This window comes from Mangifera indica, chromosome 16 (genome assembly GCF_011075055.1).
Source record: "Mangifera indica cultivar Alphonso chromosome 16, CATAS_Mindica_2.1, whole genome shotgun sequence".
In the NCBI taxonomy this organism is placed as follows: domain Eukaryota; kingdom Viridiplantae; phylum Streptophyta; class Magnoliopsida; order Sapindales; family Anacardiaceae; genus Mangifera; species Mangifera indica.
In genome coordinates, this window is record NC_058152.1 from 4,504,827 (window position 1) to 4,531,999 (window position 27,173).

Sequence of the window (27,173 nt, forward strand, 5' to 3'; positions counted from 1 at the left end):
CCCGGTTTTGATCGATTCAATCCGATTTTGACCGGTTCAATAAACAAATAATTGTTTTATGTTAACCGGACTGGACTTAGAGTCAATTTCTGATTCAATTGGTTGAATCAATCAGTCTGATCCGATTTTAAAATCATTGGGAATAAGTCTTTTAATAGTACTGGTCAAATACAAAGTGTCAAGGAGAGAAAGAGCAAGAAAACTTGGTATGAGTAACAACATAAACCATTCAAATTAGTCAAAACGCGGATTCATGGATTCATCAAATACATTACCACTTAAACAATTCAGAGGTTTTCCTGAATAAACTCCACATCTACTAATGCAATAATTATCTTCACCGACAACCATCATAACCATAAGCATTGCAGCAAACATTTGGTAAAACCAACTTCCTGCACAGAAGAAAACATACATCTTCTCAAAAACCCATTCGCTTCAACTACCTTCCCCCTCACTGCTGGAATTTTCCACACATTTTGCGGCATTACCAGGAAAGTAGTCCTCTTCCCTTGGCACTTGCTAGTCCCTGTTCTTGGATTTCCCCATCGCTCTTGGAGCTGTACAACACATGAAAATGGATTTAAAGCATATTCAGGCTTGCTCATTAATCAAAATGTGTAATATAATATAAGTTACAATTATGTCAAACGGGCATCTCAAGGATCATTCATATGAAGAAAATTTCAAACAGCTAATGCTTAATCAGCTTAAGGATGCATGGTAACTCCACAGAATGAGAGATAACTCACACTCTGGTTGCAGTATCAGAGTTTAATCAGACTCATATTTAGGTGGGAAGTGGATAGTTGTAAAATAAGAGAGTGGACAGTTACGAGAGGAAGTGGGCAGTTATGGGCAACAACAAGAGGGTGAAACATAGACGATTATGAAAGCAGTTTATGGACGCAGGTAAGGGCAAGTATAAGAGAGTGATTTTGGAAGAAAAGAGAGAAAGGAATTTTTAGTTTTATTTGGACAGCCTTTGACTGAATGAAGGAGAGAGTTGGCTTCTCGAAAGCCAGTGGAAGTGGAGAGAATCCAGCCTCTTAAAAGCTAGACAAATTAGGAAAAGATTCTAGTCTATCAAAGGCCAGTAGAACTGTGTTTGGTTTCCATTTTTGCTCTTTGAAAATATTACAATTATTCAATATAAAAATTCTATTTTCCGTTTTGTTTTATTTGTGTTGTTTGGATTAAAGGATTTTTGGGTTCCCAAATTAGTATCATAGCAACTATGATTTCTGAATCTGGTGAGGATCAATCAAGTAAAGGATGAAATCAAAGAATGGATATTTGTCTAACAATTCACAGAAAAAAAGGACACCATAAAAACAACATGATTCTCAAAGCAAGGGTAATGTTAGAACTCATATTTAAGTGGGAAGTGGGCAGTTGTGAAATAGGAGAGTGGATAGTTATGAAATGTGGAGGTAGATGGTTATGAAAAACAGTTATAAAATGGGGAAGTGGGTAGTTATAAAGGCAATTATGGGCAAGAATAACTGTTGGAAACATGAGCAGTTATTAAGGCATTTTAGGGCAACCATAAAAGAGGGATCTCTAAAGGAATGAGAGAAAGGAAAAAATAGATTTTGTTTGGGCGAACTTTTGCTGATTGGGGGAATAAACTAGGCTCTCAAAAGCCAATGAAAGTGGAGAGAGTCTAGCCTCTCAAAAGTTAGATAAATTAGGTAGAGATTCTGGCCACTCAAAAGTTAGTATAATCTGTGATTAGCTTCTGCTTTCTTTTTTTTTAGTAACATAGCTATTATAGCATAAAAGCCTATCTTTTTGTTCCATTCTATTTGTGTTGTTTGGATTGATTGTAAAAGAGGGACAAATTTATTATTTTCTATATTTTACTACTATCAAACTTACATTGTACTTATAGGAATCCAACTTCTAATATTTGGAATATACATATATGTTATATAGCCTAAAAATGAACAAATAATCTGATTTCTTTCCCAAATCTAATAATTTCATCAAGATTTCTAACACTTTCCCTCAAGCTAATTAATAGATATCAATCATTCTCAACTTACTTGCACACAAAACAAAACCAAGTTTATGCAAGACCTTAGTAAGAATATCTATCTCTTGTGACTTAGTGGATACATAAGAGAGAGTGACAACCCATTGTCCTATCTTATACTTCTGAAATCTTTGTCGACTCATGTTTCATCCAATAATGTTTAATTAGATTTTGTGCTATGCTTATTGCTTTCTTTATTATCACTGAACAACTTCATAGGCTCTATCAAATAAATGTTTAACCTTGCCATCAACCTCTATATCCAAATAAGCTCAAGCGTTCCTCATGCTATAGCTATATTTTCATCTTCTACATTACTTTGGGCAACTACAAATTGTGTTTTTGCTTCTCCATGTAACCGAATTCCCCTAGACCTTCGTGCAGTACCCACTCGTAGACTTGTAGACCTTCTGTAGTACCCAATTGTAGACTTGTTATCCTCAATAGCACCTGCCCAATCTACATCAGAGTATCTAACCAAATTTCCTTGAACAATAGTGGCTAGCGAGTATGTCGTTTTATAGTATCTCCATTGACTTCAAGGTATCTAGTCTACTGGCTTGTCATGAATATCCCAACGTATATCCTTCGTGTGATAGGGTTTTCTACAACATTCACACCATAAATATTTATCTTTGTTCAACTACCCTTGTGAAGTTTTCTCTATCGGGTTTGTTGTTAGTGCAGAATGAAAAATAATGTCATTGTTCAGTATTTTATGATGCATTACTCAGTCATCATGACATCTCTTGGTGATATTATAGAATAAATCCATTTCTTGCTAAAAAAATGATAGTGTGTTGAAATATTTTGTCACCATTATGTTTCCTTGACACACTCTAGGTTGCATGATGAAATTCAAATGAAAGATATTATCTAAGTCAGAGTATATATCTTGCATTGCTTCACACATCTCTTATATACTGTTACAAAACAAATATACTAGACCAATCTCAGCTCCATCAAATTTATCAACCAGGACATCACAGTTGAATTTTCTGCTTTCCACACTGTATATTTGAGATTTAATTACGGGCATGGGCATCACGCTGATCAGATAACCCATTTTTCCTCACTCTTTAATCATGAATAGGATGGATTGATACCTTTCTTGAAAATTTGATCTATTTAATTGGTGAATAGAGACTTTGTTAGGGTGAAGGTGTATGTCAAAAAGAAGGTAAAAAGAGGAAGAGTGGCAAGTAGCAGCCAAGTGGGAAAGGCAGAAGATAACACAGCAGGTCGTGAGAGTCTTTCAAATCAAAGTAGCAGGAATTATTTGATCTTGGGGAATTCAAATGATGAGGTGGCAGACAAGAGGCAGAGAAGTGGGAGAGTAGATATAGACTTGGAGGAGGGAAGTATGGAGCAGTTTTTTGTGGAAGATAGATAGGAAGGGAGAGTACAGCCTCTCGAATAGCTGTGTGGAAAGGGCAGTTGAGTTGGTAAGGTTATTGTGGAAAGTTGTTATTTTGGGTGAACAATCTCTTCTTAATGTAAATTTTGGAAATCCATATTGTAATGCACAAGAACTTTTCCATTTTTTTGTAATGAATTCTTATTGTAATGCACATGTACTCTTCCATTTTTGTAATCAAATTCTATTGAATGAAAGTAATACAGATCTGATTGTTCTGTTACATTGAGTGATTTGTATTTTATTGTTTTATTGATTACTATCTCCATTACATTGTGTGTGGTGCTGCTATTCTGAGACTGCCACCAATTGGAACTGCTTCTTGGGTAACACTGCTTTGTTAGATTGGAAACTTCTCACTCTCCAAGTCTATATCATATTGGTATCAGAGCATGATTCGGATGGAGTCGGAATTAACCTTGGTAAAGGAAGAGATGGAGGTCATTCAATTGGAGCTGAGAGACAGTAACGTCAGGATGGAAAAGATGGAATCCAATATGGAAACCATCAAGGAATTCTTAAGGGAGATGAGGGAAGCAACTATCTCACGAGAAAGTCACAATAAAGGGAAGACATCGATGGGAACCAACCCAGCTTCGACGAGCGCTTCTCTACCATGAGAATCAACGATGCCATCTCTTAAAATGACTGAGGAGGTAAACACCGGGGAAGGGGAAATTAATGAGTTAGAAAGAGAAGAAAGAGTGATGGGGGGAGGTAATAAAAGGGATCTCCAATACAGGCGGTTAGAGTTGCCGCTCTTCGACGGCGAGAAAACGCTGGATTGGATATCTAAAGTTGAACGTTACTTTCAGATCAATGGATTATCAGAGCGAGAGAAGTTGACAGCGGCTGGGATTAGTATGGAAGGGGATGCTTTACACTGGCTACAGTGGCGGGAGAAGCATCACTCGTTTACAGGTTAGAAGACATTTAAGCAAGAAGTGTTGGAACAGTTTCCACCTCCTGACGAGCGCATGGCAGAAGAAGAGCTTTTCGCTCTACGACAAACAAGATCAGTACAAGAGTATCGCAACAGATTTAAATTACTTTCTGCAACCGTCGACAATCTCACAGAAGACACCATGAAAGTTATCTTTATGAATGGCCTTCTAGAGGAAATTCGATCGGAAGTGAAGATGTTTCATCCTAGGACGTTGATAGAAATGATGACTTGGGCAAGGCAAGGCAAGTGGAGAAGAAGAATCAAATCATTGATGAGAAAAATGTGCTTCGTCCAGGAAGAAGTAGTCACAGAAACCAAGCACAGATGACTTGACCCACATACACCTCACAATCCGACCCGATCTCAAATTCACCCAACCTTTACCCACCAATCTCAATCTCCAAGCCCAGTGTTTCCATCAACCCAGCCCCAACCCCAGCCAATTTTCACCAACCCAACACCAAGAACCCAATCAGCCCTACTATGAATCCACCTACTAGCCTAACCCGTTCCCTAAATGAAACCCGCACGTCCCCTTATAACAAAACAAACCCGCCTTCAACACATACAGGCACCCATTTGCGTTCAACAGGGGCATCTTCTTCCTTCCCTAGGTCGAGCAATTTTTGATGACTCTCAGATGAAGAATTTAAATCTAAAGTAGAAAAGGGACTTTGCTTTCGTTGTGATGAAAAATTTGCTCCGGGCCATCGCTACAGATTCCGCCAATTAAGAGTTATGATAGCTAGAGAAGAGGAAGGAGAAAGCGACATAGGTGAGGCAGTAGAGGGTGAACCTTTAAAGGAAATGCCAGAAGAATAGTAGCTCGGTGGTAAGGATTGATTCGCCCTGAACTATGAAATTATTGGGGAAAATCAATGACAGAGAGGTAGTGATTTTGGTGGACAGTGGAGCCACTCATAATTTTCTTTCTAAGACATTGGTGCAAGAGTTGGGTTTGGCGGTCCAAACGGCAAAATATTTTGTGGTATTGGGTGATGACCGAAAGATTCAGAGAGTGGGGCATTGTGAAGGAGTGGAGCTGTTGTTGTCAGGGCTTTCAATGCAACTGAATTTTCTTCCTTTCCCATTAGAAGGGGTAAATGTTATTCTGGGGGTTGAATGGTTGAAGAAATTAGGAGAGGTCAAAATTAATTGGAATAATCTTCACATGAAATTTTAGTGGGAAGGCAGGAGGGTGGAACTAATAGGGAATTCTTCTCTTGTTAAATTGGAAACTTCTCTTAAGACTGTATGTAAATTAATGAGCGACAGAGGTCATGGATTTTGGGTTGAGTTGGCTACATTGACTGAACATGAAGGCACTGTGAAACTTGTTGAAAGTCCAGAAATTACCAAAATTTTGTGGGATTTCAAAGCTATTTTTAAGGAACCTCCAGTGCTCCTACCGCATAGGAGCCACGACCATGCTATCCGATTATTGCCTAGCTCCCAACCTCCGAATCTGCGACTCTACAGCTACCCATATTATCAGAAGAATGAGATTGAAAAAATAGTGAAAGAAATGCTAGCTGCAGGGGCTATACGACCAAGTGTGAGTCCCTTCTCCAGCCCTGTGATTTTAGTCCGAAAAAAGGATAGGGGATGGCGGCTCTTCGTCAATTACCGAGCACTCAATCACATAACCATTCCAGACAAGTTTCCGATTCCCACCATTGATGAATTATTGGACAAGCAATAAGTTAGACTTAAGGTCGGGATATCACCAAATAAGAGTTCAAGATGAAGACGTTGAAAAAACGACCTTTCGAACTCACGAAGGGCACTATGAATTTATGGTCATGTCGTTTGGGCTAACAAACGCCCCAATCACCTTCCAAAGCTTAATGAATGAGATTTTCAAACCCCATCTACGAAGATTTGTCCTTGTTTTCTTTGATGACATATTGGCTTACAGTAGGAGTTTACAAGAGCATTTGAAGCATTTAAGGATCATTTTACAACTACTATAGGATCACGGGCTGGTGGTAAACAGAAAAAAATGTTTGTCTGGGCAGAATCGGATAGAATACTTGGGGCATATCGTTTCCAAAGAGGGGGTTGAAGCTGATCCAAGAAAAATAAAAGATATGGAGCTGTGGCCTGTTCCACATGACCAAAGAGATGTGTGAGGCTTTTTAGGATTAACGGGTTACTATCACAGGTTCGTAAAGGGTTACGGACGAATTGCCAAACCCTTAACAAATTTATTAAAGAAAAACGCCTTCTATTAGGGACCCAAAGCACAACAAGCCTTCGAAGCACTCAAGGTCACAATGATTACAGTCCTTGTTTTGGCCATTCTAGATTTTTCCAAACAATTTATAATCGAGACGGATGCATTCGGAGCAGGATTGAGAGCTGTCTTAACGCAAGAAGGCTAACCTATCGCATACTTAAGCAACGCCCTTTCGTTAAGAAATCATGGCAAATTGGGGTATGAGAGAGAATTAATGACAATAGTCTTGGCCTTTCAGAAATGGCACCATTACCTTCTCGGGAGGCATTTCAAAATTCGAACGAACCAAAAGAGCTTAAAATTCCTGACAGAGCAAAAGATCACAGGTCATGAGCAGCAAAAATGGCTAGTAAAAATGTTAAGATTTGATTTTGAAATTATATATCATCCTGGATGCGAGAACAAGGCTGCTAATGCCTTGTTGAGGAACCCAAAGTTTTCTTCAGAAATTGCAACAGTGACAGTGGTTCAAATGGAAAGAGCCGACAGCATGCAACATGAAGTAGAAAAGGACGAAAAACTCCAAGGTATTACTCATGATTTGTTATCTAACCTACCTCCCACGTTGGCTACTCTTTGAGAGTATGAAAGCTGCTGTATAAAAGCAGGCTAGTGGTGCCTAAAAATTTCAGGTTTATCCCTTCCTTCATCACTGAATTTCACTCCTCATCTTATGGAGGCCATGCTGGTTTTTTTAAAACTTATAAAAGGTTCAATTCAGTTCTATATTGGGAAGGTATGCAAAGGGATGTCAAGGATTTTGTGGCCAAATGCGATGTTTGTCAAAGGATGAAATATGAAGTTGTCTCCGGCAGGTTTACTGCAACCATTACCAATCCCAGCAGACATGTGGGAAGACTTGTTTATAGATTTTATCGAAGGCCTTCCAAAGGTTAAAGGGATGAGTGTAATTATGGTGATTTTAGATAGACTAACAAAATACAGGCATTTTATCACCCTACGACACCTTTATAATGCCAAGGATGTAGCAGAGATGTTTATACGGGAGGTGGTTCGCCTCCATGGATTTCCAAGGACAACTGTTTCAGACCAAGATCGTATTTTTCTAAGTAACTTTTGGACAGAAATTTTTAAGGCTGTTAGAACCATTTTAAAATATAGCACAGCCTACCATCCTCAAACGGATGGCCAAACCGTGGTCGTAAACCGCTGTTTAGAGACGTATCTTCGTTGCTTCTCTTCGAGGCAGCCCAAAAATTGGCCTAAGTGGCTAGCATGGGCTGAATATTGGTACAATATGTCCTTTCACAGCTCAATCGATATGACTCCTTTTAAGGCAGTCTATGGAAGAGATCCTCCTCTTCTGAGATGGGTAAAAGAGGAATCAAGGATGGAAGCAGTGAATGCCATGATCAAGGAGAGGAATCTAATTTTGGATGAATTAAAAACCAACTTACACATGGCTCAAGAAAGAATGAGGAAGGCAGCCAATAAACATCGGAGGGACATCAAATTTCAAGTTAGTGAATGGGTTTTCCTTAAGCTATAGCCCTATCGGTTTCGTTCGTTGGCTTCTCGCCCCAATGAGAAGCTCAGTCCCCACTTTTATAGGCCATTCGAGGTGGTTCAAAAAATAGGCACCGTGGCCTATAAACTGAAATTACCTGAAGGTACAAAAATACACCCTGTTTTTCACATCTCTCAGTTGAAGAAGCATCTTGGTTCTGCCTTACTTCATCAACCATTACTAGATTGTCTCAGTGAGGAATTGGAGTTGTAGGTTCAACCAGAAATAGTATTGAATTATAGATATTCCGAGTAGGGTGATTTGGAATTACTAACAAAATGGCGAGGATTGCCGAACTACGAAAATTCATGGGAGTTATATAATAATCTCAAACACCATTTCCCTGCAAGGTGCCTCTTGATGGGAAGGGCAATGTTAGGGTGAAGGTGTATGTCAAAAAGAAGGTCAAAAGAGGAAGAGTGGCAAGTAGCAACCAAGTAGGAAAGGCAAAAGATAACCCAGCAGGTCGTGAGAGTCTTTCAAATCAAAGCAACAAGAATTATTTGATCCTGGGGAATTCAAATGATGAGGTGGCAGACCATGAGTGGTAGACAAGAGGCAGAGAAGTGGGAGAGTAGATATATACTTGGAGGAGGGAAGTATGGAGCAATTTTTTGTGGAAGATAGATAGGAAGGGAGAGTACAACCTCTCGAATAGCTATGTGGAAAGGGCAGTTGAGTTGGTGAGGTTATTGTGGAAAGTTGTTATTTTGGGTGAACAATCTCTTCTTAATGTAAATTCTAGAAATCCATATTGTAATGGACAGGAACTCTTCCATTTTTTTGTAATGAAATCTTATTGTAATGCACATGTACTATTCTATTTTTGTAATCAAATTCTATTAAATGAAAGTAATACAAATCCGATTGTTCTGTTACATTGAGTGATTTGTATTTCACTGTTTCATTGATTACTATCTCCATTACATTGTGTGGTGCTGCTATTCTGAGACTGCTACCAACTAGAACTGCTTCCTAGGTAGCACTGCTCTGTTGGATTGGAAACTTTTCACTCTTCAGGTCTGTATCAAACTTGAATTGAACCACTATTAACTAAACTAGAGGAATTTTGAAAACTAGGTTGTTAGGCTTGGACCAATTATTGTCAACAATGAAGACACCATATGGAAAATAGAGATGGCATAAGATTGGTTATTTTTGGCGAGAATGATGGTAAACTAGATGTTGTTAGTAGGCTTTTCTATGAACAAACTAGTTGTCAATCAGTTTCCAACAGTTTCTATGATCATGAATATTCGTTGATGGATTTCCAGCATGATTTTTGACCAAGGGTTGCAAATCAACACTTCTTGAAGGTAGATTGACACATTTTGAGGCAAATCGATACTTTTTTTTAGGAGGTGACTAGTTTATAATTAGTTTCCAATGAAGTTTGTCCCTTCTTCAGTGATTTTGAACTTGTTGATAGGTTTCTAATAGTTGGTGTAGACAATCAACGTCTTCTGTGATGATTGAGATGATCTTTGACAAAGTCTTGTGCCTTTTTTAGGTGATTTTGCACTTCCAGATAGATTTTGTTAGGATCTCAAGTGCAAGGTATGGGACTTGGATCCCACATTGGAAAGTATGAGCAACTGATGTAGGGTTTATATGACCTTGGACTCTCCCATCTCAATAACTAGCTTTTGAGGTGTGGTTCTCCTAAGGTTAATATCATTTGGTATCAGAGCATGACTAGAATGGAAAGCCGGGTGGAAGGAATTGAAATAGAGATAGCTGGAATGAAAGAAAGAATGGAAGAGATGAGTCGATCGATGATTAGGATGAATAAGGTGATGAACAATAGGATAAGAGGTGTGGAGGCCAACATAGAATCCTTCCATGGCTACCTTCGTGAATTGAGGGATATCATTATTGGAAAGGAAAATGAAGACAAAGGTAAGGCACTAATGGGGTAGGAAGCGTCTCCTTCTTTCTCATCACCCCCCAAGAGGTGAATGCTTCTCCACCCTCGAGAGAAGAAAGTGTGTTAGGAGGAGAGGAGACCTCTTCAAAGGAGAGGCAAGAAGGAGACCCAGCATGTGAACACCGGGACAACCCTTATCGACGACTTGATCTTCCCGTTTTTAGTGGCGACGAAGCCTTAGAATGGATTTTTTTATGTGAGTGATATTTTGATGCCAACCACTTAAACGAAAAGGAACGCCTCACAGCAGCGGAAGTATGTATGGAAGGTATTACACATGGGTGGTTGAAGCGGAGAGAAAATCAGAGGGAATTTTTAGTTGGGAGGAGTTTAGGAATGCAGTGTTGAAACGGTTTAGAGCAAGACATGAAAGGACTCCACCAAAGGAGCTTCTGGCACTCCAACAAACAGATTATGTTTAGGACTACCGATGCAAGTTTGAGTTACTGTCGTCAACAGTGGATGATATGTTTAAGGAAACCCTCACTGATCTGTTTATGAACAGTTTGACTGGGAGATCCGAACGAAAACGAAGCTTTTTTATCCGAGACCTGGAAGAGGCGATGTAACGCGTGCTGGAGGTAAAGGAGAAGAATGAAATCATAGAAGGGAGAATGGGACCCCAACCCGTAAAAACCCAACTGAAATATCCAAGCAGCCCAACCCATTACACCAACCCTATCATCTTAACCAATCTAGCAAACCAAAACCCAGCCCAAGCCCAAAGTCAGTTGGCCTCTAGCCCAAGCACCTTTTTCCATCCAAACCCTAATAGAAATCATAACCCAACCCACCAACTCATGAACGGCCCAACCCGAAGCCAAGCAGACGCCCGTTCCTTTCTCCAAAATCGCAACACCTTTCACCCAAATGCATCAACTATTAGGTCACCAATTAATCCGAGTGCGTCGATAGCCACTATTCGATGAGACGGTGGCTCACGAAAATTGTCTGACGAGGAGTATCGAACAAAGGTAGAGAAGGGATTGTGTTTTCGTTGCGAAGTTTGTGTTTGGACATAGATGTCGCTACCAATAACTATGGATATTGATCGCTAGTGAAAATGAAAATTAGGAAGGGAACGAAGAGGAAGAAGAACCAGAGGCTATAGAAGAGAGAAAGATGGAGGCTACATTAAATTCGAGTTCAGTGGTGGGAATCAACACTCTGAAAACTATAAAAGTGCTAGGGAGCCACCCATAATTTTATCTCAGAAAGGTTAGTCAGCGAGCTTAACATTTCGGTGCGACTTGTGAGATTTATTGTGGTACTGGGGGATAATAGGAGGGTAAGTGGACTAGGCAGATGCGATGGTGTGGAGGTGTGTATTCAGGGGATTGTGATTATTCAAAATTTTATTCCATTTCAATTAGGAGAGGTTGATTGGCTTAGCAAATTAGGTGAAGTAAAAATAAATTGGAAGAACCAAACCATGAAATTTGTTATGGGCAGGAAGGCGAGTGGAAATAAAGGGGGACGTGTCACTAACTTGTCTGGAAACTTCTTTTAAACCTATGACGAAGTCTGTCTATAGGGGAGGAGAAGCTTATTGGATAGAACTAGGATCGGCAGAAGAGGATAGTGCCAAAGGGACTGATTGTTCTGCCCCTGGAGTGAGTGAATTACTGGAAGAATTCAAGTCTTTGTTCTCTAAACCCCACAGCGTTCCACCTTGACGTTCAAGAAACCTTGCCATACGTTTAATCAGTGAGGCTCAGCCACCAAATATTCAGTCATATCGTTACCCCTACTATCAAAAGGATGAAATTGAGAAAATTGTTTACGAAATGCTTGTGACGGGTATAATCAGGCCTAGTGTCAGTCCATTCTCAAGTCTAGTAATCTTAGTCAGAAAAAAAGATGGTGGGTGGCATTTTTGTGTCGATTATAAGGCATTGAACAAGGTTACTATCCCTGACAAATTTTCTATCTCGACTATCGATGATTTATTGGATGAATTGGTAAGAGCCAAGATCTTCAGCAAGCTTAACTTAAAGGCAGGTTACCATCAAGTACAGATCTAAGAGGAGGATATAGAGAAGACGACATTTTGTACGCACGAAGGGCACTATGAATTCCTTGTCATGCCCTTTGGCCTCTCGAACGCTCCAGCCACTTTTCAAAGTGTGATGAATGAAATTTTCAGACCTTATTTACGTAAGTTTGTTTTGGTATTTTTTGACGACATACTCGTATACAGCAAAAATCTTCAAGATTATCTCAAGCATCTGAGGAAAGTGTTGAAACTTCTACAAGAACACAATTTTGTGATCAATAAAAAAAATACTCTTTCGGGTATAGGAGAATTGAGTACTTAGGACACATTGTATCCAGAAAAGGAGTGGAAGCCAACCCCAAGAAAATCGAAGACATGCAAAATTGGCCTGTACCGACGGATTTGGGGAAACTGAGAGGATTCCTGGGGCTAACAGGGTATTACCGAAGATTTGTTAAAGGTTATGGAAGGATTGCAAGCCCTCTTACGAGTCTTCTAAACAAGAATGCTTTCAAGTGGAACGCAGAAGCACAAAAAGTTGAAAGATGCCATGATTTCTATACCTGTTTTGGCCATGCCAAACTTCTCTAAAGAGTTTGTGGTGGAGACCGATGCCTCAGAAAGTGGTTTAGGTGCGATGCTCATGCAAGAAGTGAGACCCATAGCATTCTTAAGCAAGGCTTTGTTATTACGAAATCAAGAAAAGTCGATATATGAGAGAGAGTTTATGGCTATTGTGTTGACTTTTCAAAGATGGAGACATTACCTCTTAGAGAGACATTTTAAGGTGAGGACTGACCAGAAGAGTCTGCGTTTTCTCACAGAACAACGTGTAATTGGCCATGAACAACAGAAATGGGTGGTTAAGATGTTAGGATTCGACTTAGAAATTGTATACAATCCTGGATGTGAGAACAAAGCAGCAGATGCTCTTTCCAGAAAACCATAATTCAGCAAAGAAATTAGAGCAATCTCAGTGGGGCTAGTGGCAGAAACTGAAGATATTCAACAAGAGGTATTGCAGGATGAAAAACTCCAACGACGTATTCAAGGAATTCTAAGTCAACAGCCTGAGCATTAAGGTTACTCACTTAGAAATGACAACCTCTTACACAAAGGACGTATTGTCCTGCCAAAAGGATCCAAACTCATCCCATGATTCATCCAAGAATTTCATGCCTCTCCATATGAGGGGCATTCTGGATTTTTCAGGACTTATATAAGTGAAATCAATTTTATTTTGGAAAGGAATGAAGAAGGATATCAAGAAGTTTATGGCGGAATGTGGTGTGTGTCAAAGGGTGAAATATGAAGTAGCCTCTCCAGCAGCCGGATTACTTCAACCATTAACAATTCCGACAAATATATGAGAAGATCTTTCGATAGATTTCATTATGGGGCTGTCGAAGATCAAGGATATAGACACGATACTAGTGGTGATTGATCGTCTCACGAAGTATGGCCATTTTCTTGTCGTTCGACATCCATACACAACCAAGGAGATTGCTAAAGTCTTTGTGAAAGAAATAGTGCGCCTTCACAGCTTTCCAAAGACCATTATAACTGACAGGGATCGCGTTTTTATGAGTCATTTCTGGTTAGAATTATTTAAGGCGGCAGGAACCACTTTAAAGTTTAGTTCGGCATACCATCCTCAAACGGATGGGCAAACCAAGGTTGTCAATCGAAGTCTCGAAGATTATCTCTGCTGCTTTTGCCTAGGACAACACAAAAAAAAGACAAAATGGTTGATATGGGCTGAGAAAAAAGATAATTCCACATTTCAGCTGCAGTTCTGAAGGGTCGAAGATTCAAGATGATGTTGGATTCCACAGATCCTAGAATCCATGCCATGATTTGAGCATCCTTGACTTCCCACTTGGAGTGCTCATCCTTGTCTTTGTCTTTGTCAGGTGCAGGTTTGCTGCCATCAATGTGACCCCATAGATCTTTGCCTTTGATGAATATCTTGAAGTGAAATGCCTAGGCTGAGTAGTTTTTGCCATTAAAACGAATCAAGAAGACATCATACTTGTCTGAAGACATGAGGCTGAGATAACTTGATCAAAATAACTAAGAGCAAAGGACTGAACTAGGACTGAGTTGGATTTAAGACGAAGAGACACAGGAGAATTTAGAACCGAAGCTCTGATACCATGATAATCTTAGAAAGTTTTGAGCAAAAACTGGTCTCCCCCTCTTTGAGAAGAATGCCCATTATATATTATGAATACAAGCTGAAATTTAGTTCTAAAAAATAGCTAAACTACCATATACAAATCTGTCTAAAAATAGCCTACAGCTAGTATATCCTAAATAAGGAAAATATAAAGAATTTACAACAATAATTACAGCAGTACAAGGTATAGAGTTTGCCATAGAATCTGCCACAGAATCACCCATAGAATGACATAGAATCAGCCACAGAATGGCATAGAATCTGCCACAGAATCAGCCATAGAATGGCATAAAATCAGCCATAAAATGAATGACATAAAGTCAGCCATAAAATGAATGGCATAAAATCAGCCATAAAATCTGCTAGCCTTGAATGACCAGCTAATTCCTTTGACACTCACAGCTTAAAAGACAAGTGGTATCCAAAACAATCTGCCGAGATCTACCAGATTGCTTAAATGAAGAAGGTGAATTAGAAGCACTACTTGAAGGAGTGGTAGCTCACAGATACAATCGACAAGGAGAATTGAAGCTATTAATTAAGTGGAAGAAATTGCCTGCTTGTGAAAATCCTTGGGAGCTTTAACATTGCACGTTGAGGGCAAGGTGCCACTTGATAGGGAGGTTAATGTTAGGGAAAGAGTCTACGTGAGGAAAAGGGGAAAGAAGAGAGATGCAAAAGAGTTGGCACGTGGCAGAACTTCAGAGGAGCGACAGGCAACAGACAAACAAGAAATATCAATTTGCAGGCAACCACAATTCGGGACTACTATGATTGTCAATACTGAGGTGGCAGCTGAAAAAAAGGTACAGGCAGTTGGAAGAGGGAATAAAAGAAATGAGGCAGGAGGAGAGAAGGGAGAGGAGAAAATAGAAAAAGAAGCAGAGAAGGAGAGCCCAACCTCTCGAATGCTAGTGATGGAGTCCGGAGCTTAGAATTTCTTTCACTTGTTTAGTTTGTCTGGTTATTTTATTACTATTGAGTCGGTTTGTAAGAGAAAACAAAAGTATATTCAGAAATCCGTTGATATTATTATTACTAGTGTTTCAGATACACTCAGAAATCTAAATTTATCATTCTGTTTTAATACAACTTTCCTTATAACTATTATTGTTATATTGCTCTTGTATCTACTTCCGTCTAGCCATTGTGACAACACCATATACATCAACATAGTAGCTTCCGAGCCGCTTACCAGAACTTGACACCAGGTACCTATCATTTGGTATCAGAGCCATCACTATGTCTCCCAGTTGTAATTGTGCGACGCAGGTGGTGACACCAGCATTGCAGTGTTCGCCTGGGGCTAGCAGGGAGCTAGCGCACAGCCAGCCCGTGTAGGCATCGGGGCTGCGGAGCGTGGTGGTATGTTAGGATCCCAAGTGCAAAATATGAGACTTGAATCCCACATTAAAAAGTATGAGCAACTAGTGTAGAGTTTATATGGTCTTAGCTCTCCCATCTCAATAGCTAGCTTTTGAGATGTGATTCTCCTAAGGTTTGTATCAGATTCCTAGATTGGTATGAACATCCGATGATGTTTGTGACAATGTTTGAGGTCTGAAACCATGTTTAGATAACATTTCTAGGAATTTGACAGAACTTAGAGCCTAAGCTCTAATACCATGAAACGGAGACAATTTTATTGTTTTTTGTATATCCCTACTATTAGAATTATATCATACTTATGAGAATCCAATTTCCTATATTTGGAATATACATATATGTTATGTAGCCTAAAAATGAACAAATAAAAAATAACAATTGATTTCTTTCCTAAATCTAACGAAAAAATAATTTCCTAAGTCTAATGATTTCTTCAAAATTTCCAATAGATTGCTTGAAAGTTAAGAGACTTATGGTTTGCTAAAAAATTTCTTGGACAACTGAGGCCAGACAAAAAGGAATTAGTAAAAGATCTTACAACGAAACACCCATTCTCTAGATGGGATGAGAATTTCATGGAGGGAAAGAATGAAACTGAAATATAGCTTTGAGCTATCTTGTTTAAAAGATCAAGCCAATCAGAACATTATTGCACAACTGGATCTTTAGGACAACTGAAATCTAAAATTAGAAAATCACTTTAGCATCCAAATACATAAAACACCATCATTGGTAGTTAACAATCATTTTTGGGAAGTTAATGTCTTACATAAATAAGCTAGAATTCAGTTTAATTATTATTATTGCATTATTTTAAACAACATCGAGTCTTGCCATCTAAAGGCCACACAATCATCCTGCATTTAATCCTCCAACCTTTCAACAATATAATCCACTTTCCACATTTTACTAAGTGACCACAAGAATTGCATTTGAATTAGCATAATTTAATCTAACTGGAAAGATGCAATCTAGAGAATGAGGCATTGCATAAATTCACAACTCATTCATGAATTCACATAGACACAGACTAAAATGCTATTTAAATTCTGACCACCAAAGCAATAATGCAACTGCATATTCATCAAAATGGATCTCTGAGGAAAAAAGCATACCTAAGCCAATAGCATCAGAGCTCTTCATTATTTTCAGCTTCTTGCATGAATCTATAAACATGCTGGGACAAAATAACAGAAATTACAAGGAGTTAGAGCAGAGAGATGCACAAGGCAACATGAGGAAAAGAGACTTCATTACTAAAAAGTAGTAACATTGGTTTGAGTGAAATTAAATGAAAACATCAGCCTACTGAAGGAAGAATGCTATAACTACAATTATATCCGTTGAAAATTGATATACAAGTGATGCGAACAAGATCTTGTCTTGATGTGGCAGTATGTGATAAATATGTACAAGTCATCTTTAATTTTATCATGCTGACCTTCAAAATAATGTAGTAACTAAAATAATTTTAAAAACTAATTTTCAACATATTCAATCCATCATGACTTTGAAAGTAACACAGAAAAATGTGCTTATTAAAAATTGAGAATGAAGTTAGAGCTCGACAATCATTGAACTAGATAAAAACAAGTTTTGGTAATGTATGAAAAGTAAAAATTAGAGCATAATTCTGTGAGTTTATATGCCTATTACTTGAAGTAACAATGACAATGCACATAGAATTTCCCTGACTTCATTTGCATTGTTGATACTCTTATCTATTTATAATATTCCTGACTAAAATTCACACCAGGTAGCATATCGGTCTATAGCCAGTAGTTTACACAACATCAAAAGAGATTTCAAGGAGCAATTCCTCCCATGAAACCCCCAGAGATCCAATGACGCATTTATGAAGTTTAGATCCATGTCACGCGCACATCAAATAGTAGTTAAAATGAATTCGACAGTAGTGACACTTGTTATCTCAGTTCCCAGTATGGGGTTGCAACTTGCACAAAAAAATTAAATGTATAAAGAACCATAAAAAATTTTCACATTTATATTTAGGATATTAGATAACTCTCATTTGTGAATGAATACTATACATAAAACATGATTGTGTTTGAGGGAATTTCGTTGAATGAATCCATCCATAAACCCAGACCCCAGTAACCTTTTTAACCAAAGTGTCACGACAACATCCAAAGGTAACCTTTGGATTCTTAAGTAGGGAGCAAGGAGGAGCATGTAGGAATGTCGACCACTACAAAAGCCACTAGTGGCTAAGAGAAAGAGAGCAGCGCCTTCAATAGGTTGAGCTAGGCGAAGCTTGAAGAAGCGAGCCCCTAGCAAAGAAGGCCATTGCATGCTACCCTAGCTAGCCAGTGTTTTTCAGCTAACTATTATGTTAGTTGTAGTGTGCCTTCCCTCCACTCACTTTGGAAAGATTTAGCAGTTGAAAAAAATACAAAGCTGATAAACCAACACTCAACAGGAATAAATAGAACAAAATAAAACAAACAGGAAAAGAGCAAAGTTCACAAGACATAACGATTTACACACTGGGATATATAATGAATGGATACATCAATGATCATGTATAACTATTAGATTAATAAATAACAATGATTTTCAATTAACTAAATCAGACAACTAAAATTCTAGGGCATAGTTACATTTCTCTCAAATGTTGCCCCAAAAGCTAACCAAGAAACAAAAGAGTTAAAATCTTCTATCATGTTCTGGCAGTTTCCAAAGCCAAAGCTTGAATAGTAAATATCAGGGAAAAAAAAAGTTCATCCAGTAACAAATGTTGCAATACTTATTTCTAGCAAAAACCCTAGCAGTTTATATTATTTCAGACTCATAGAAAATAAAAAATAGTTTGATCTTAATCTACAATTAAATACGGAAAATTTAGACAATATCTGCATTGTTCATCTTCAAGTTTAAATGAATCACTGATAAAAAATGAAAATGAGCCACAAAAAAAAAAAAAAAAAAAGATCTGACATTTGGTTTACAATGACTTGACCCTAAATATCTTCAGACTAATATCTAATATCTACTTATGATGATAGAGTCAAACCTAAAGCCCTATTACTGTGTTTAAAATTCTTAGGCAGCGCATGCTCATTCCTGCAAACCACACAAATTTCAATTATCAAGGCCAATCATCTGCATATATGCATTGTTCATCCTCAAATTTGATCTTAATGTACAATTAAATATGGAAATTTTAGACTATATATGCATTGTTCATCCTCAAGTTTAACTGAATCAAGAATAGAAAATGAAAATGAGCCAAAAATTCAAAAAGATCATATATTTGGTTTACAATGACTTGACCCTAAATATCTTAAGACTAATATCTAATATCTACTTTAGATGATACAGTCAAACCTAAAGCCCTATAACCGTGCTTAAAATTCTTAAACAGTGTAAATCATTCCTGCAAACCACACAAGTGTCATTTATCATGGCCAATCACCTGCATTAGACACACAATGACAGGAAACCAAAGAACACTAACAGAAATGCATTAATTCTTCTACCGAACTATTAAATTTTTAATATATTCATCTTAGTGCAAGATTTCCCTCATCCAGATTTACTAAAATAAAATCTGTTGAACTTCAAGAGCACAAATCACCAATTCAAAAGATATCAAATTGAATCAAGCTACAAACCCCTCAAACAAACTTCAAGATAATAAACCAAATGGAGCTTTCACACAAACATGTCTGCATCATTTGGAATTCTAAGAAACAAGAAAGCAACAAAAGAAACATCACGCAGAAAACATAGATAAAGTATATCAAAGCTTACTCCCATGGCACATCCCCAACAAGCATCCAATCAGTATCCTTGTCTTCATATGTAAGCACATATTCTGATCCATGCAGCAGATCCTTCAACTTGTTCTCACTCAGCTTTTCCCTCCCAGGAGCCCCATGGGATCCACATTGACCTGAAATCATAACAGAAGTTTAGTAATAATTTACATGCAAGCATGGGATATTTTACTTCAACACAATAAACCAGCACTTCCAACATTACTAGTAGAAGATTGAGAAAACTGAAAAATCTTACCAATTGTAAAGCAACTGAACATCTTCTCAAGAGCAGAAGACAGTTCCCCGTAACTGGAGTAAGTTCTCAAATCTACCTTCCTCAAATAAGGTGCCCCGTCCATGCTGACTTTGACAAAAAGAGCACCTGGACAAGGCTTTCCATCAACTTCATCATTGTTCTTTGATGTGGTAGCCAAGGAATTCTTCCTAAATGATCTAATAGGAGGCCAACCAACAACCTGCGCCCTGCCATAATGTACAGGCAAACTTCATAACCCCAGATCAAAAGCATCATATTCTCGCACTACCACTGATTCCTTAATACCATTAAAGGGTCCACTTTCAGAAATTTATACTTACTTGGCAGCAGGTGTATTGTTGCTGTTATTAGAAGTAGCTACTTGGTTATGGCAGGTTCCATTGGCTGCACAAGGTCGTTCTGGCACTGCATTTGGAGCTGTCTCTTTCATTACTGGTTGCTGAGTCCCTGATGATCTGGTTGAAAGCTTCACATTCATACCTGAATTACCAGGAAACTTCCCCTGTGCAACAGATTGAGGTGATTCAGAATCAGGCCCGGCCACTTGAAGCATCCAGTTTTTTTCAGTGTAAACAGAACTTTTCACCTCTGAGAATCTGTCCATGGTGTCAGAGAATCCTCTTTTGTTTCCTGAAACAACATTCTTCTGTGATGTTGCACAGATTCCATCCTTAACAGGAAGCAATGGGAACAGCAGCATCTCATCAAACTTCTCTGCACTAATCAAAGAAAGCTTGGGAGCTCTATCAGGAGATTGGGATCCAGGGAGACCAAGTCTCAGCTCAGTAGCCTTGAAATTCAGCTTGTTCTTGCCGTCATCCAGCAAGCTAGAGGCTGCAGAGCTGTCAACTGAAGAACAGTCTGAAAAGCCCAGATAGTTGCTCCCTTTTAGCCCAGAAACATTTTGGGAAATACAGTCAGAGGGTGAAGAGGCTACTGACACATTGCTCTGCCCTTCCTCCTCAATGCCCAGCAGTGGTGGAGACATCAGACTTCAAAATTATCAAATACCACTGCTTAGATGGACATAACAAAGGTCAAATTACCATCTTCATGTCCAGGAAAATGTTTTCAATAAATTAGAAATACCAAAACAATTTTAAAAAATACACAAAAATACATATGCATGATCAGCTGAACAACCTATTTTCTTAATTTCCTAAGACAGGCACTGAAACAGTTAGAATCCAACAAACAAAGTGATGTACCAAATGTTTAAAACAAATAAAGACTCAATAGCAAAACCAAAATTAAAAGATCATTGAGCCATAAGGAAGACAGTAAAGAACATCGCATGGAAGTATTAAAATCAAACATGTAGTGAACATTTTGGAACTATTTCTTTCTTAACAAAAACAAAATTAATCTAAACAATCATTTTGACTCCACAATAAACTCCATACTGATAAGAAAAATCAATTATTAAACAAGGGCATGCAAAATAGCATCGACATTGTATCCAAATATCCACACAAAATGATTCAACTATTATTGACATTTTCCTTACAGTTAAAACTTTCATATTAGTAAATAAAATTAAAAAGAATAAACTGGTTAGCCTCCTAACATTGTGATATATATTCTCTTGCCGGAAAAATAGAGCTAAAAAATTAAAAGTGAAAGAAAACGAGAAGGCCAAATTTCCACATCTTATATATTAATAAATCCATATATATCTTTTAAACGAGTTAGATGTATCTACCTTAAAAACTAAATTGAGAGTAAACCGAAAATTGCATGCCTTGATTCATATAAGCAACTGTACATATCATTATTCATTTTTCTTTCCTTCTCTTCACTTTTCCAGCAACCAAACAACAACATAAAAATTCGAAAGATCCAAATGAGAATGTTAAGAAGGGAATAAACAAGTTCACAGAGAAATTCATAACAGAACTGAGCAAAAGATATATATTACACTAACGAACAAGATCTCAACTAAAATTTAAAAAGTTTACCTGAGAATGAAACGAAGCAAGTTAAGGAGATCGATCAACGCAGAAAAATTGAATTAAAAATTGCACAAATTGTATAGAAAGTAAACCAGAGAGTCACCGAGACACAGAGAAAGCTCTAGGTCGTTCCATTCAACAGAAAGCAACAAAAGCTTGCAGCGAGAAACTCGAAGCTGAGAAAAATAAAAAGAGGGAGTGGTAGAAAGATAATTAGATGCTAAAACTTGTCTTGTTAGATTAACAAATTTTTGGACCTCTTCGCCTTATACTGCGCTGATCTAGGAGAGGAAGGAATCCAATCAAAGCGGACGAGACGAATTGGTGAAAGAACAGCTGGGCCGTTTGAGAAAAGAAATATAGTTCTGTCGTAACTGTAGGTGGTATACGATGGAATTTTCAATTTGTTTTTATTTGGGAAATGAGAAAACGATTCGCAGTGTCAAATGTCTAATATACCCTTAGTTAATGAATTTAGTTGAAGCTGGTGAATTTTATAATATTAAGTCTTAATCATGTTTGTGGATAATGGTTACGCATTGACCAATGACAATTTTCCATCCGTGAAACGTTACGACTCACCTTTAAATCTTAGACAAATCAATTTCTAGCCATCGCTCGTACTTGTATTATATTAATTCAAATTTCGTATAAAAAATCCTTAATTTTAACTTAATTTAAATTCGAATTATAAGGAAAATTTTTAATCTAAATCTAATTTGTTAATATTTGAATTAACATGATTTAACTTAAATTAATGCAAAATAATATATTATTTTTATTTTCTAAAGTGTTTTTATTATTTTAGTTTCTTTATCAAATTATTCAAACTTATTATTCATAAAATATACAATATGATATTTTATTTTATTGGCAAATTATTTAAAAATTTACATACTATGGCTTTTAAAATATATTAATACTCAGATTAATCAAATTAAATTCTTACTATTTAATAATAAAATAAAATATTTAAATAAACATAAAAAATAATATAAATAATTATAATTATAGAAACATGCAACCATATATAATTTATAAAGATTTCAAATTTTTGCTATAAAGATACAACATATAGTTATTATATGAATAAAACCTTTAAAATACGTTTATAATTCGATTAACCAAATCAATTTTTTTCTACTTAATAATAAAATAAAATATTTAAATAAAACTAAACAATAATATGAGTAATATAATTATTTAAGGATACAATTACGTACAATATATAGAGATTTCAATTGTTATTGATATTGTTTTTCAACATTTTTATAATTTATCTTTAACAAATTCTATTAAAGTAATATTTCTTCAAAATATTCAAATCGATTTAGGTCGTATCGATTTTTTTCATGTAAACCATAACATTACTCAATTTAATTTTAAGTCGTGTCAGGTTAACTTGAAATAAATTTTATGTCAAAAAACTCAATTTTATCCCGATATTTTTCATGTTGTGTCATGTTAAGTTAATGAGCTTATTGAAAATTGTTAACTCTAAATTTAGTGCTAAAAGACTTATTTCCACCCTAGGTTTAGTGTAAACCCAAACTCACACCATTAATTTTCGAAAATTCAAAAACCCTCTCATTTGTTAAATTTTATTGTTACTATCAGGAGTAAAATTGTTATTTAGAAATTTTATTTAAGCTTATATTTTACGATTACCCTTAAGTTTTGAAATTTTTATTTATGATTCATAACCTCATATTTTTTAGGTTTAAAAATTAACTTTCCACCCCCCCACCCCCAAGTCTAAGGTTGCAAACTCACATATTTTTCCACAGTTGCGGGTCTTTGGGGTGAGCCAACTTGCAAAATACTCAAGACCCATGATACAATCCCATATATATAGGGTCATGTCATGTCAAGCCACAAATGTACTGGTCAACAGGTTGGCATGAGAGCGATCTGTTAAAACAAATTTTTTTAACTAAAAAAATTAAACAAAATTCATTTTCAAATTACTAAAATCAATGACAGTACCCTGAATATTTTATTAATAATCTCTTACTTGTGGTGGAAGAATACCATGGTTATATGATGAAAAATATTATAACATATTATAAATAAATTCATTTATATAATGTATAATTACAAATATAAGTATGATATATATATATATATATATATATATATATATACATACATATATATATATCATCATCTACTTGTCTTTAACGTCCAGATTTTTGAATTATTCGAATATATCTTCTACAACCTAATTATGTAATTTGAAGTCAAATTTCATTCAATCATTTGTATACATGATCGTTTTAATCATGTTTAGGTGTAAATTAGATTCTTTATCATCCAACATACATCCACCTATACTAAAAATATATTTTGATGTTATAGCAGACACTAAAGGGATTATTAGATCTCAGGCATGATGGCATGCATAGAAAAACTTTCTTGATTTACTTTCCACTATGTCGAAACATCCAATTTCTCATCACTGTATTGTTTAACAATTTTTGGATAATGATCAATATTGATATAATTATAAAACTCGCTATAATTTAAACTTTGACCCACAGGTTGCTTACCTTACGCAGGAGAGACCATATATGTGACTTTCTTTTACTTGAACTACTATAACTTACCTCAAGTTCTGAATTTTGTGCCCTCCTTTCATATTTATTTTCATAAATGTTATATAATTTCAATATAAATTCTTTAACATTGTTTATGCAATTAACGGTGTTGATAATTAATAAATTATCATTAATAACATCAAATAATTTTTTTATCTTAATATTTTTACCCTAAGATCTAAGATAGTGACAATCGGATAAAGTAAAAGAATTTCATTCTAATATTTTTTAAATTTATGTTTCATTTATCTAAATATATTTTGAAAAGTATTGTGATACTTATACTCTTTAAAAATATCATTAATTTCTAACATATTATACAAAATTAAATAAGTAGTTAAATTATACACATCTGAATATTGGTTCGTAGTTGTCTTTAATGTCTTTAACATGTTTATTAGAGTTATAGCAATCTTCTAATCATGATTCGTCAAAAAAACAAAAATTTCTAAACTTTTGGTTGTGTATTAAAGAATTGTATTATAACTACTTCATACCTTTTGATATGTGTATAAAATATACACAAATAAGGTTATAATAGTATACTTTTAAAGTGAATTTTGATTTATTTTGTCAAATTCTTTTAAGTGTTATTTATTTTTATAGTTTAATCTTATTTTACACTTTGAATTATATTTTAGATGTTTTAGAAATATTTAAACCTTCTTGGAGTGGAAACGAAAGCTTAAATGAGTGAATAAAAAAAGTTTATATAAAAAGATAGAGGTCAATTATGGGCAATCTTATGGTCATAAGAGTGCCCATAATTATTAGGTGAAAATAAAAATAAAAAAACAGAAATTAGGGCTAAGTGGCAACATATAAAAAGAAACCCACGTCTTCTCCATTTCCTTATCAGCAAAATACAGTAGTCTAAAGGATTTTTAAAGACAAAATGTTTCAAGAAACAAGAAAAAAGTGAATATTTAAGATTAAAGAAGGAAGACTCAAGAAAATTAAGATTTAAAGACCTTAGAGTTTTTCTTATCTTTCTTAATATTTTTTTTTTAGTGATTAAAATGTCTTTCTCTTTAACTTTATCTTATAATTTGAATCTTATGACTATGAATAGTTAATTTCCTTTATCAGGGTTTATGATAAATCTATAAATTTTCAAGGATGATATAATAGGTTTTGATTATTGATCAATAGTGATGAATATTTGATTTAGTAATTGTGTTTTTAACTTTTTGTTTGGTGTTAGGGCACAATACTATGCTTGTTTATAGATTGAAATATGATATTGAGAAATACATACTTGATTAAGTCATGTATTTGCTAAACTTTTATTTATAGATAAATATAAATCTTTTTGTGGGTAAACTGATTGTCATAGAAATTAATAAATTTTGATTAATGTCATACCACAAAAATAGGTAAACTTTTAATTTTAACTTGCTTGATTAACATTGAGAGAAGAATTGGGTAAAATAGAATAATCAATCATCAACAATTCATTTTATTATTGATTTTAATTAGATTCGTTACTGATTATTAAGTAATTGATAGTGAAATCATAAACTGTAGGCTTCTTTATATTGGTGTCTTACTTTTAATTTGTTGGGTGTTTATTTCTTTTATTAATTTTTGACTTGTTAGTTTGCATTTCAATTAATTTTAATTTAATTTCCCTTATTTAGCATTTTATTTCTCCAGTTAATTTAAATTACAAAATGAATTAGTACCCGATAACCAATCTCTGTGGGATTGACATATTTTTATATTATTTGATTGACTCGTATACTTGCAAGCCATAGACAATAAGTTTTTGTGGTGTGGCTGTCATGTTTTCAACATGAGATATGTTGAATATAATATAGTTTTAACATCTCTTTTTAAATTTTTTCATTTTAACCCCATTGACTTACATAATTCATAATATACTTACATCCGTGATAAGGATGATGAAATACATACAATGACATGTCTAATTGTTAATATATGATCTTTAGTCATGTTCAAATTATCTTGAACTATTAAATTAATAATATAATATACACATCTAATATGAAATAATCTTCTATTAAATGGGAAAAAATATATGATTCATTGTTAATTTAATAGTTCTATCATTATTTTTTGCATTATTAAAACTCATTATAAAAATAGAATTATTAATTTTATATTCATAAAAAATATTTGTTAATATTCAATAAGTTATAAGACCACTATGTAGTTATTTTAAATTTCTAAGTATAATTTTTTTGACACAACTATCAATTAGAATCAATATAATGGACAGTTGCACATAGATACCTTATGTCTTAATTTGTGGTTATCCATATGTCTAAAGTTATTGAAATAATTACAAAGTTATTTAATAACTTTTAATTTCATTAATTCATAATTTCTAAAAATATATTATCTAAGAGTAGACCTAGAAGTTTTTTTAAATGCAAGTTGAAAACTATTTTGCATCATCTATTTTAATACTTCATCTTCAACGTAAGAAAAAAGTTGGTTAGAAGTGATAATATACCTGGTCATGTAGTCTCACATTTTTATTTGCTTGTACGTGAAAGTGGACATGTCTTTCATATGCTCAAAACTGCTCGGACCTCTTGTTGCACTCATGTTGGGATCAACATATCACAATTTGCTATTGTTGTCTAAGCTTGTGTGAAATTTTTTTATAATAATTTGTAATATATCTACGAAGATGCCTTGTGCTACTAAAACTTGCACATGTTAAACATGAACTGTAGTATTTGCACATCGCTCTGCGAATTACTTTTCCTTTGATCATTTCCTATATTTGATCGAAGTGATCCTATACCAAAAATTTTTGCTTTCTTTTTCTTTCTGTCAAACTTGTGATTGTCTCACCTTCATCAGTTGGTGCTCCTTCTGTTTCACATGAATCATCAATAATATTACAATGTCACAATGATAATATTCAAACTGATTTA

General features: G+C 35.5%; 1 protein-coding gene across 3 annotated transcripts; it reads right to left on the reverse strand.

Annotated features, from left to right (window-relative positions):
- Window positions 1-209: 209 nt before the first annotated feature.
- Window positions 210-22,047, reverse strand: LOC123199353 (auxin-responsive protein IAA9-like). 3 transcript variants are annotated; one of them, XM_044614319.1, is made up of 7 exons: window positions 21,674-22,047; window positions 20,302-20,728; window positions 20,036-20,217; window positions 19,695-19,921; window positions 19,431-19,572; window positions 16,772-16,833; window positions 210-560 (listed from the first exon to the last, which is right to left on the reverse strand). In XM_044614319.1, the coding sequence occupies exons 2-7, from the start codon at window positions 20,701-20,703 to the stop codon at window positions 523-525; spliced, it is 1,053 nt and encodes a 350-aa protein (XP_044470254.1). In that variant the 5' UTR covers window positions 20,704-20,728; window positions 21,674-22,047; the 3' UTR covers window positions 210-522. The 3 variants fall into 3 exon arrangements, with proteins under 3 accessions (XP_044470254.1, XP_044470253.1, XP_044470252.1); XM_044614318.1 differs by having other exon boundaries at window positions 20,036-20,707; XM_044614317.1 differs by having other exon boundaries at window positions 20,036-20,728.
- Window positions 22,048-27,173: the final 5,126 nt, after the last annotated feature.